This window comes from Equus quagga, chromosome 14 (genome assembly GCF_021613505.1).
Source record: "Equus quagga isolate Etosha38 chromosome 14, UCLA_HA_Equagga_1.0, whole genome shotgun sequence".
Taxonomy (NCBI): domain Eukaryota; kingdom Metazoa; phylum Chordata; class Mammalia; order Perissodactyla; family Equidae; genus Equus; species Equus quagga.
In genome coordinates, this window is record NC_060280.1 from 25,567,026 (window position 1) to 25,579,488 (window position 12,463).

Here is a 12,463-nt window from a genome sequence, read left to right on the forward strand (position 1 = left end):
ACTCCATAGACTGCAATTCCCTGAAATTTGGCTTACTTATCAGAGGTTTCAAAATTTAAAAGTTATTATTTGTTTTCTTTAGAGGAAAATCCATGAAGAGAAAGCAAAAACATCTGATGCTTACAATGTCAGCATACAATAAGACAGATGTCCATCCATCAACCTTCATTCTCATTGGCAGTCCTGGGTTGGAAGCTGCCCACATCTGGATCTCAATCCCTTTTTGTATGGTCTACATTTTAGCCCTACTGGGAAACTGCTCTCTTCTCTTTATCATCAAGACAGACTCCAGCCTCCAAGAGCCAATGTACCTCTTCCTCTGCATGCTGGCTGTGGCTGACCTTATTGTGTGTACTACAGCTGTGCCCAAACTTCTCAGCCTCTTTTGGTTCCATGACAGAGAGATTCCCATTGAAGCCTGCCTCACCCAAGTGTTCTTGATTCACTCTTTCTCCACCACGGAGTCCGGCTTCTTCCTGGCCATGGCTTTTGACCGTTATGTAGCCATTTGTAATCCATTAAGACATTCAGCTATTCTGACCCACTCTTCAATTGGGGGGATGGGTCTAGCTATTGTATTCCGAGGCACAGCACTTCTCAGTCCTCACCCCTTCCTGCTACGTTGGCTACCCTACTGCAGAACCAATATTATCTCCCACACCTACTGTGAGTTCATGGCCCTCATCAAGATTGCCTGTGCTGAGACAAGAATCCGCAAAGCCTACAGCCTCATCGTTGCCTTCCTCACGGGAGGAGTGGACTTCATATTGATTATTTGTTCTTATGTTCTCATACTCCACACTGTCTTCCACCTCCCCTCCAAGGATGCCCGACTCAAGACCTTGGGCACCTGTGGCTCCCATGTCTGTGTCATCTTAGTGTCCTACACTCCAGCCTTCTTCTCTTTTCTCACCCACAGGTTTGGACACCATGTGGCTCCGCATGTACACATATTTGTGGCCAACATCTATCTTCTGGTCCCACCCATGGTGAACCCTATTATCTATGGGGTAAGGACCAAGAAGATATGGGACCGATTCCTTAAATTTTTCATTTTTTCAAAGTCTCTGAAATAAATCCTTTTTATTGCTAAGTAATATCTGAAGAAACATTATATTTTCTATTTTTAATGTGTGGTTTCTTCACCAAGATCCTTTTTAATTGTCCAAAGTCTAAGGTTTGTCTATGAGAAGTAACTCATCCAAATATATATCCTACGTTGTAACAATTATTACACTGATGCAGATATATTACCAAGGTCTCTTTGTCAAAATATTAAAATAACATTTCCTAAACAAAAAAAAAATTAGAATCATCTGACGCTAAAACAGAGAAACTTTAAATCAACATTATCTATAATCGCATATCTTTGGTTTACAATTTGAGACGTACTATCAGATTTAGAAATTTCCCTTCATTTTTTCTCAGTCCTTCCTTTTTGACTAAATGTCCTTCTTTCTCAAGTACAGACTGCAACACTTTCCTAGTGAAAGACTCTTGGTGCTAACTTCTCTGTTATCTAAAAAAAGTTTTTTTTTATTTCACCCTCTCTTGAATTATAGGAATACTTTTCTAACTATGCAATTCCATTCTCCAGTTATTATATTTCTGTAGCCTTTTGAAGTCATTATCATACACTCTTCTGCAATCTATTATTACTTTGAAGAAATCTATTATTCGCCAAATTGTCATTAATTTTAGGTAATCACCTTTTCTCTCTATCGTTAAATTCTATTACTTTGTTTGGTGTTGGGTAGTTTCACACGAATAAATATCATAGGTAATTTGGTGAATGATAAAACTCAGACACGAAAAAACATTATAGAAGGCAAAACTGTAGTGGGCGTAGTGTTTAGGCATCCATGTTTTAACGTTCCTTAGGTAATTCTTAGATGTAGCTAATATTGAGCTGCAAGTGTGCAAACTAAGACACAGAGAAATTAGTTGATCGTTGGGAAAATATTTCAGTCAAGTATTTCAAACGTCAAGTTAAAACTTGGAAAAGAATCGATATTTAGTAAAGATTTACTAGATTCCAGCTCTTTATTGTGAGTTTTGTATACATAGTCACTTAAATCTCAGAATATTTTTTACAGCTAATTATCATAAATACCCTCATGATAAATAGCTCAACAAGCTTGTGTTTAATGGTTGGTGAGTAGAGAAGCTCAAATTTGAAGTCTGTCTAGCTCTAAAGTCATAATTTTCCTATAATTTCACAATGATCACACAAACAGCCAAATCTCACTGAATAGGGCACTCAGGAACACAGCTCCACACAGGCGTAGGTATAAAAATTCTTGCTACTGTTCACCCCATCCTCCATAACCACCCTTGATTTAGATTCATTTAGCCAGTGTTTAACTATTGATCAGAATTCACTGGGGATACAGAGAAGCCTAAGGAAAGGTTTATAATTAGTTTTAGGACCTCAGAGGTACACATAATATATATATCTTTTCTCTCCCATATGATTCCTGAAAAGATTGAGATTAAAAAAAGGTGTGGCAGGTGTGAGTTCAAAATATCACCTTTCTTAGGGATGAAGATTGTTTTGGAGGAGCTAGTTGTTAGAGAGTCAGTGAACACTGTAACTGAACCCCAGAGTTAGGCATATATTTCTAATCAAAACAGGCTTACCATGTGGAGGAGCATTGGAAAACACATGACTACTTTAGAAAGTTTCACTCCAGGAAATGTCTGCGTGCTGGGGTGAGAATGTCTTAATTAAACTTACTCAGTTTATTTTGACCGAATTTTCAAATGTATAGCTTCTCCTGAACACGTAGCAAATAAGGGTGTGGAAAAAGGGTGGGATTTACAATACATGAACATGAAGACTAGGGTAGAAACATTTCATTCCAGTAGTTTGATAAAGTTGATTCAGACGTATAAATATTTCTTTTCAATATAATAATATCTAAAACTTATATAATGCTTACATTCTCATAGTCCCTGCTCAGTTCTTTACATACATTAGCCCATTAAATTCTCACCAAATTAGACAAGAATTGTAGCATTAATATTGTTATTTTACAAACAAGGGAACTGAGGAATACAGAAGTTAGTTGACTTTCCCATGGTCACAGAGATGGTTAAAAGTCAAGCCAGGATTTGAACCTAGGATGTTTGGCACCAGGTCTGCATTCTTAACCACTACACTTTATCTACTTACATTACATTATGATATATCAATGTGACAAGTACTATAATGGAAGTAAAAAGTAGATAATCAGTCAAGGCTAATTAGAAAGTTTTGAAAGTTTAAAAAGTCAGAAAACAGTCCAGAAGATAAGACAGTAGGAACATCAGGTTGCTAATGAAACAGTTACCTGTGGATTAGTTCGAGTCAGATGTGTGGGTGTGTGTACGTGTGTTGGGGGGAAGATGGTATCCAGTTTTGAGTTAGTCAATACTGCATTCAACCGTCTCTCTTCCTAAAGATTATCCCATTTTTTCCATCCATCAATTTGGTTAATAATCAAGTCCTGACTTTTCAGGATGATAGTTCTCAAACTTTAGAAGGCTTGAAGCCTCATAAAAATGCAGATTGTTCAGGCCCACTCTAAGATTAGCAGATTCAAAAACCTCTGTAGTGTATCCCATAAATAAAATCTCATTTGGTTTTCATCAATCATCCTGGATATTTGTGATTCAGTGGGCCACAGGCCACTCTTTGAGAAATACAGTTGTAGGAAGTTGACAATAGACACATAGATGTCCTTCCACTCAGAGGATACAAAATGATTTAAAATTCCTACCTAGACTTACAGTTTTCACTAAGGATATAGAAAGAGTGTTACCCAAGACTTTATGAGAGAAAAAAAACCAAATCTGCTGGATAATCAAATACCTACCATTTTCTGGAACCTGTCAAATAACTAAAATCACAGAGCAACTGACTAACCAAAAATCTAAGCAAAGACAGGGAACTCCCAAGAAAGATGGAACACAAGCCTGTGCTTACCAGAGGCAGATGCCAGATGCCAAATAAGCTAGTAGAAAGAATTTGTTTAAACCATTAAATAAATTTCTCAAAGTGAGAACATAGAACGGCTGGGAGTCCTGTGTGTGACACAAAGGGGAATTCACACCCACTCAGGTTTTTCTCCCTAGACCTGGACCAGGTACCCATGAGAAAGTCTGAGGGCAGGACTAGAGGCCTGAGAAGGCCTTCATCATGGAACAGACCTGGTAGAGGGAATAGCAACTTCTGTAGACCGTGAATGGCACTTCACCTGGTTCTTTTCCCTTAAGGCACTATATCCTTCAGCCACTGAAGGCAGAGCACAAGTGAAGCCCCCCTGATGCTGGGGGAAGGGAGCAGAAACAAACTGTATAAGCCCAGGCTGAGGTGGGTACATCAGAAGCTTCCCACAGCACGAGGGGCTGGGCAGAATAAGTAAGAAGGCTCAGAAACACAGCACTGCCTTAGACAGGCTGAACCAGCACAATCGGTAATATAAGATCCCCAGCTCCTACCTCCAGACTAGCTGGGCTCAAATAAGGAGTAACAGTTTTCTACTCCTGAGAGAGTGTCAAGAACCTGGAGAGTGGCCTTATCTGTGGCATTGGAACAAAGGGATGATCTAAAGCTGATAGTGTGCTAGTCATTAAGAAAAACATTCTGACTCATCAGCCCAAACCCTGAACACAAGGTAAAGTGAATGTGAATCTTGTGATGCATTCAGTGAGGACATTTATAGCAATAGCAGGAAGAAATGTATGACCTGAATAGTCATTTACCTACAAAATCAGTTGAATCTGTATTTAGAAGCCTTCTAACAGAGAAAATACCAGGCTCATATGGCTGCACTGGTGAATTCTACCAAACTTTTAAAGACTAAATACCAATTCTGCACAAATTAGCCAAAGCATATAAATGGAATGAACACATTCCAAATCATTCAAGATATAATCAGGGCCATATAATTAGAGTCCATTTCAAAGTAGAATAAATGGATATAAAGAGTTGAATTCAATGTCACAATAGAGTTGCAGGAAAAACCACTTGTACCTATAAATATGCAACATAAATATTATTTTAAAAAATTTTCAAGTTCAAGGTGTGATGTGAATTAATACAAACTCCCCCTAAGAATTTATGATATTGTGTTTTCTGTTGAAATAAAAAGAAGTACGATTTTTTTTCTAAAGTGCATTTGACAGAATATGAGTGTTAGGGATGGTCTAAGGAGCATTCTGAAGCCAATATCATCTGGAAGTTTCAAACGAATATTTGTTTATTAGAAGCTCTGAGAAGTCTTGCAATAACAATATAGCTGAAAACTTAGTTTTGTTGGCCAGGATTTTCAAACATATTTTCCCTTGAATCCTTTCTACAGATGATGTCAACACTGCCACACAAAACTAGAGAATGGTAAGTGATGTCACATGGAGCTAGAGTTCCATCTTAAACACACACACACACACACACACACACACACACACACACACACACACACTTGGGTAATACTGGACTTGGAACATCACTAAGGCTTCCAACATTTTATAATAGTGAAACTCCTCTATAAATTGGCAAAAGAAGACACAGAGACAAAACTGTTTGAAAAAGAATTGTTAGTTTGAAAAGAGGTATCTGTAGGTGAGGTTCTATACATACCCATCCATCAAATATGTAACACAACACAGCTTTAAAACAAAAATGACTACAAATTTACCAAGATCTCCAAGTTTCTGCAATTGCGTTCACGGTGGAAAATCCCCACCTTTCTGACATGACATATTCACAGTGTCAATTTCATATCTTCCAACACTAACATGGCAAAGTCAAGAATAATATTCTTTTTGATGAGGAGTCCAGGCATATTGGAAATGTTCCAGAACATACTATTTTGGAGACAAGTACGAGTCAGGACGATACACTATTTTTGTTTACAGCAAGATTTGCAGGGCTTTGTAGATTTTGTTCATTTGTTTGTGTTTTCTTTTCTTTCTGGTTTGTTTTCATTTAAACTGACAGTGACTATGGAATGTGATGTGCTCAATTGTAATGGAAGCAGAACAAAGAATTTGTTTTCTTCCATATGAGAAGTCCAAATTATTTCCAAACGATGGGAAATTATAAAATACCTTTATTCATGCATTTGACATGGGCTTAACTTTCCATTTCTGGGTTTGAGAAGGAGGCTGTCATGCCTCCCCTAATATAGTCCTGCTTAACTTCTACATGTTCTCATTCTATTCTGAAGACAGAGAGTTAATGTCACTCTCTTCTTTAATTTCACTCTACTAGAGCTATGTTTTTTTCTTGGAAAATACTTTCAGCACCTGTTCTCTAATCTGTTTAGTTCTGACACCATAGATTATAGGGTTGAGAGCAGGTGGAACGACTATGTAGAAATTGGCTAGAAGGATGTGGATGTAGTGTGGTATATTCTGGCCAAATCTATGGGTCATGAATGAGAAAAATGCAGGGGTATAGAAAACTAACATGACACACACATGAGAGCCACAGGTACTGAGTGCTTTGAGCCGGGCATCATGGGAAGGCAGCCGAAAGACAGCACGAAGGACCTGAACATAAGAAATGACAATGGCTATGATGTCAAACATCAGGATAGAAATGGCACATAAGCCATAGATGATGTTGACCCTGATGCTGGCACAGGATAGGCGGGCAATTCCCATGTGCTCACAATAAGTGTGAGGGATAATATGGTGTCCACAAAATGGTAACCATAGGATGAGTAGAACAAAGGGTATAATAAAAGACAAAGGCCTCAGTAGGATTACCAATGCAATGATGAATACCACCCTATTTGTCAGCACAAGTGTGTAGTGAAGAGGGTTACAGATGGCCACGTAGCGATCATAGGCCATGGCCACAAGCACAGCTGACTCCATGCCAGTGCATAAGTGGATGAAGAACATCTGGATGAGGCAGCCCTCAAAAGTGATTTCTCTCAGGTTGAACCAGAAAATGCCAAGCATTTTGGGAATGGTGGATGTGGACAGGCCCAGGTCAATAGATGACAGAATGGCCAGGAAGTAGAACATGGGCTGATGGAGGCTAGTCTCAGTGTGAATCACAAAAAGAATGCTGATATTCCCAAGTACAGCTGTCAGGTACACAGCAAAGAAAGGGAAACCCATCCAGATATGCATATGTTCCAGTCCAGGGATCCCCCGAAGGAGGAAAGAGTAGGGATGAAATAGGGTGGTATTAATTAAGGCCATCCTTCACTGAGTAGTTCTCATCCTTGCTTTGTGCACAGAGAAAATGAAGAAAATAGTGAAACTTCTATCATATTTACCCATATTGCTGCATCACAGAGACCTGATAGCATAAGAAATTTCATTGTTAAATGTGTCTGCAATATGTCAAGGTACTTCATCAAATCCATACAATTAAATTCAATATTTTAGTTCAACAGACATTGCCTGGGTATCTACTACATATGTAGTATGTAATGCTAAGACTGAGCACAAAAGATGAATTAGAGAAGGTTTCTGTCCTGATGCAACTTAAAGTTTTAGTGGTTGAAACAGTTATACAAATCATCCATTTAAATTAGTTAAATAATAGTTAAGATAATATTCCTGTGCTACTTGGATGCACAAAATATTTCCCTGAAAATCTTGAGCATTATTTTATAGAAAAATTCTTTGACTTATGACTACATACTTGATGTACAAATATGAAAATAGCTTAAACACGATGATTATCATTATGAATTTGCATGCAAAACATTTCTGAGGTGTACATATCTATTACACTCTTCAAGGAAACCATAAGTACAACAAACCAGAGCTTTCTAGGACAATTTTGGATACATGCAAGACTCCTAGTTTAAGTCCCCAAAGACATTTCTCACGCCATATCATGCCATAAATATCTCTGTCCTCTTCTTTCTTGCTGGTGCCAATATCGGAGAACAAATCGGCCTTGAGGTTTTATTAATGAAGCCGTGGAAAACCTTATCTCAGGATAATCTTCAATCTGGATCTGCTTAGAATGAAATGTGCAGCTCCCTTTTCATTTCCGTTCTGATGATAGGCATATAGAGCCTTGCCATTTCAGTATCTCCCTCCTGATTGACTGTCCAGAAGGAAACACAGATTTACACATGTGCGTGTAAACATTAATGTTCAGGTTTGTAAAATATCACAAAATTGTCAGGTAAAGTAAGTTAACATATACAAACCATTCCTGGAAACTTAATCCATCATTTCTCTTACTATATGAGTTATCATCAATGTATAGCACCTTAATAATTCTAAGAACAATGCAATCAAGAGCTCTTTCTTTCTCTTTCAGACACATATACAAGCTCACTTTCTATAGATAGATAGATCTATCTATCTACTCTACACACACGAGAAACAGGGTCCGACACTTAGAAGTGCTCAGAAGAAATAAGAATCAAGCCTTTTCTTTGTTCCTTTGCTGAGTATTCTGTGAGACTCCAAAGCACTGTACAAAGCAGGAACGAGCTGCATTAGACAGAAAAACTGTATTGGGATAGCATTTCTGGGAACGAAATTGTGTATATGTGTGTGTGTGTGTGTGTACGTGCTGCATATGTGTGTCTTGGAAGCATGCATTGCAGCCTGGGTGTTAGACAAGTCGCTTAAGAAATCCTTGAAAGGAGAATTTGATCACAGATACAAGAAGGATACAACAAACTTCAGTTAAGATAATTAGTCAAAGGCAAATAAATTACTAGATTGGGAAAATGGAAGACAGATTTTATCAAAGCAATGTGAACTATGTAGAAAACTCTCTCTAATTTGAACATAGATGACGATATGAAAGGAATGACATTTAATGAAGAGCATTTGGGAAGGGGATAAAGTAGAATCCTGTAATTGTATTTATTTTCTGTGACTTGGGTTCAGCTCATTTAGACTTTAGCGTGTGGCGGATTGCATAATGTTTAGAAGCACGCATTAAAAAATGAAGCCAATGCCTGTTGCTCTTTGGTTAAATTATTTTCCTTCTTTCACTCTGAAATTCCTCACCTATAAAATGAAGCTAAAACGCCTACACTGCAGGTTATTGCAAGGTTTGTGTGACCCAAATGGGTTATCAAAAAAGTTATAGTTACAGTTATTGGTAAACCTATTGATAAGAACATGGTAAACTAGAGAACTATGTTTACAATTTGGTACATCTGATTATCATTTTCATGGACATTTGCACTACGCACTTGGAGACTGAACTATTCCAAAATGACTAGGACTACCTTCTGGTTGGAGGAAAGTAGCAAGTGGGTTTAGCTGTGTTTTACTAGGTTGTAATTGGTAAGATTGAATTGCTGAATAGTTTCAGGTAAGTTCAATTATGGTTCTCCCTCTGTGTCAAACATAGTCTCAGGATGGGGGCCTTCAGCCAACCTTTAGACTAGATTAGAAAGGATTGAGGAAGAGATAACAGGGAGAAAGAGGCAGCAAACATGAAGAGAAAGAATCTTGATACATCAGTGCGTAGACTGGATCCGGGTCAGGGAAGAGCTCTCATGCACAGAAAGAAGGTCAAAGGTGTCAAAAGATACAGGAGCTACACACAGAGGTTGTATAAGAATGTATTGGAAAGAAGGCCGCAGTTGCTTAAGTTTATGTAAAAGATTATGCAAATACGTTGTTACAGTCAGTTCCCTTATCCCCTTCCCTCAGTCGGGAAGGTTTCCTTTCTTCCTCCTATTGTAACATCTACCACTCTTTCCTTGTGCTCAGCTGCTACAGATAAGGAGCCACTTGTTTAAAACCTTACTTACCAGCAGGGACACATGAGAAGTTACCAAATCTCCCCCAGCATCCTCCTGAACTCCATCAGTGGGAAGATTTTTTATACTGTGGGCACAGCCCCCAGAGTGAGAGCATTGCATATATTACAACACTCTGGGGAGAGTGGAGACTACAAAGCTCTGAAACCTGAATTAACTCCTTTTCTAGTGAACTAGGATGCCCCCAGACATGGATAGCCCATGTCTTGATTCTGGACACAAACTCCCAAATTCAAGATTATGTATTTCCAGGGGGGAAATTATTATTTTTTTATTCCTGTAAAATCTTTAAACATTTTTTTTCAACAGAGTTCTTGGAATTTGTTCTAGGTTCTTAATACTGAACTCCTCAAGGTGAGTGAGTGCGGCTGGTCCAGGCCCCAAATATGTAACAAGCTAATGAGTGCAGTAAATCCAAGTATATCTTCTTAGAATTGTGCAACTACCGTATTGACTGGATATTTATTATAATTGAAATGCTAAAAAGGCAAAGAAGTACACTAAAACTTCATCATAATGACTCAATAGCATAATTGCACTATCCATCCTAATGTGAAGAAATGCATACAATTTTGAATCATACCTAAATCTATGATGTCATTCCAGTGGAGGTTTCCCGTCAGTGACTGAAAGCAGAGATGAAAATCCAGAGGATAGAGGCTAGAGATTTTGTCATCACTCTCCCACTGACTACTTATATAAAACCTTGTATAAATTGCCTTATGTTCTCAAATGCAATTTTGAAACCTGTAAAATGAGGATATTTTTCAAATGAGTTTTAGTCTCCTCTAGTCCTACCATCATATGAGGTTACTATTCCATTTTACTGATGAGGAGACAGAAATAGAGAAGAGAGATGTTCACACAATGATGTGCAGCTGAGTTTTCAGGCTGCCATTGTAGAGGGCATTTTTTTTTTTTTTTTGAGGAAGATTAACCCTGAGTTAACATCTGCCACCAATCCTCCTCTTTTTGCTGAGGAAGAATGGCCCTGAGCTAACATCTGTGCCCATCTTCCTCTACTTTATATGTGGGACATCTGCCACAGCATGGCTTGACAAGAGGTGTGTAGGGCTGCACCCAGGATCTGAAGTGGCGAACCCCGGGCCGCTGAAGTGGAATGTGTGAACTTAACCACTGTGCCACTGGGCAAATCCATGTAGAGGATTTTCCATGCGTGAAGGAGATTGATCTTGCATACCCAGAAGGATACATCAGTGTCGTGATTCATTCACTGATGAGTTAAATAAATATGCACTGACCATCTACTATGTGTCAGGCACTCTTTTAGGCACTGTCCATATAGTAGTAAACAGATTAGTTAAATGCCTTTTCTCTAGTAAGAAGAGGACAAAAGACAGAATAAGTGTATAGATCACAACGTGAGCTGTGTTGAAGCATAAAGCTGGGAAAAGGGGTTGATGGTGATAGTAACGTTTCACAATTCTAAGTAACATAGACAGAGGAACTGTCACTAAGAATGTGATATTTAAGTAAGGGTTAGGGGATGAGGAAGCAAGCTATGTGGAATTGGGAGTGGAGTGATGCCTAGAGACCATTCCAGGCAGAGGGAACAGCAAATGCAAAGACACTGAAGCTGAAGCCTGTATGGTGTTGTCAAGGAAAATGCAAGTTTCACAGAAACAAAGGTGTGGGCAAAATTGAGAAAATTCAGACTTCCACAAACTTACAATTCAGAGAGTTATCATCCAACAAGATAAACACCAAAAGAGGTTCTCAGACAGAGGCTGGTGATCAGGATAGCCCACAGCTGCCATTTCATTTAAGCAGCCGTATTTAAATCAACTCAATAACTTGTTTTGTTTTGTATACCAAAACAACGCTACAGACAAAACAAGCACATTACCGGATTATCAATAGTTAATTTGTTTAATTTACTGATAATACATAAATATACTTGCATGCCTTCTCAGTCCTTCTAACAAGTTATGATAATCACTCTCAGATATTTAAGGATCTCAAATACACAAAGAAAACAGAGGAAATAAGTGTTTTATTTCCTTCAAGTAGTTATCAGTTAGATTAGATGAAAAGGGAGTAACAACATACACAAATGAAAGAATAGAGATGAAATCTTTTTAATAGCTGTTTTCTATTTATATATATTTAGAAAATCTAAGTTCACAGTGGGAAACTCTTGTCAGGAAATGAGAATACCTACAAGTATTTGCAAATATTGCTTTAGTGCTCTCTTGGATCTAGCGCCGCTGTGGAAATTCCAATTTCAATATGATTATTATCACTGTGTAAGTGATACAGTTTTACTCTTCCGAAATTTTAGAATGTTTGCCTTGACTTTGATAGTGATTTGACAATAATTAATTGTCTCTGTAATATTGTAATTCTTTAAAAAATACTATCTTCAATATACCATTTGCCCTATAAATCTGTTGTTTAATGTTTTATTTTAATTTTTGAAATTATTGGTCGTTATTTATCCAAATATTATACCTTCTCATCTGTTACTTCTTCTAAAATGTATTATACATATTTTTGACAATTCTACACTAATCCTCTAACATATCCAAAATTTTTTTCATTTTCTTATATTTATTCATTATTGGTAACTTCTTAATTGCTTTATGACCTGTTATGTAGCAGTTTTTGTGTGTATTTGTGCTGGAAATATTTTATAATTTTATGTGCAGTGTTAAATATTAATTAGAGCAAGTCTACTGTCTTTTTCCAAATAT

At 37.7% G+C, this 12,463-nt stretch overlaps 2 protein-coding genes across 2 annotated transcripts; one reads left to right on the top strand and one right to left on the bottom strand.

Annotated features, from left to right (window-relative positions):
* Positions 1 to 92: 92 nt before the first annotated feature.
* On the top strand, positions 93 to 4,297 carry LOC124225520 (olfactory receptor 52D1-like). The gene is made up of 2 exons (XM_046638206.1): positions 93 to 1,063; positions 4,258 to 4,297. The coding sequence occupies exons 1-2, from the start codon at positions 93 to 95 to the stop codon at positions 4,295 to 4,297; spliced, it is 1,011 nt and encodes a 336-aa protein (XP_046494162.1).
* A 1,961-nt stretch (positions 4,298 to 6,258) lies between these two features.
* On the bottom strand, positions 6,259 to 7,203 carry LOC124225320 (olfactory receptor 52E1-like). Its single transcript, XM_046637933.1, has one exon. The coding sequence runs from the start codon at positions 7,198 to 7,200 to the stop codon at positions 6,259 to 6,261; it is 942 nt and encodes a 313-aa protein (XP_046493889.1). The 5' UTR covers positions 7,201 to 7,203.
* Positions 7,204 to 12,463: the final 5,260 nt, after the last annotated feature.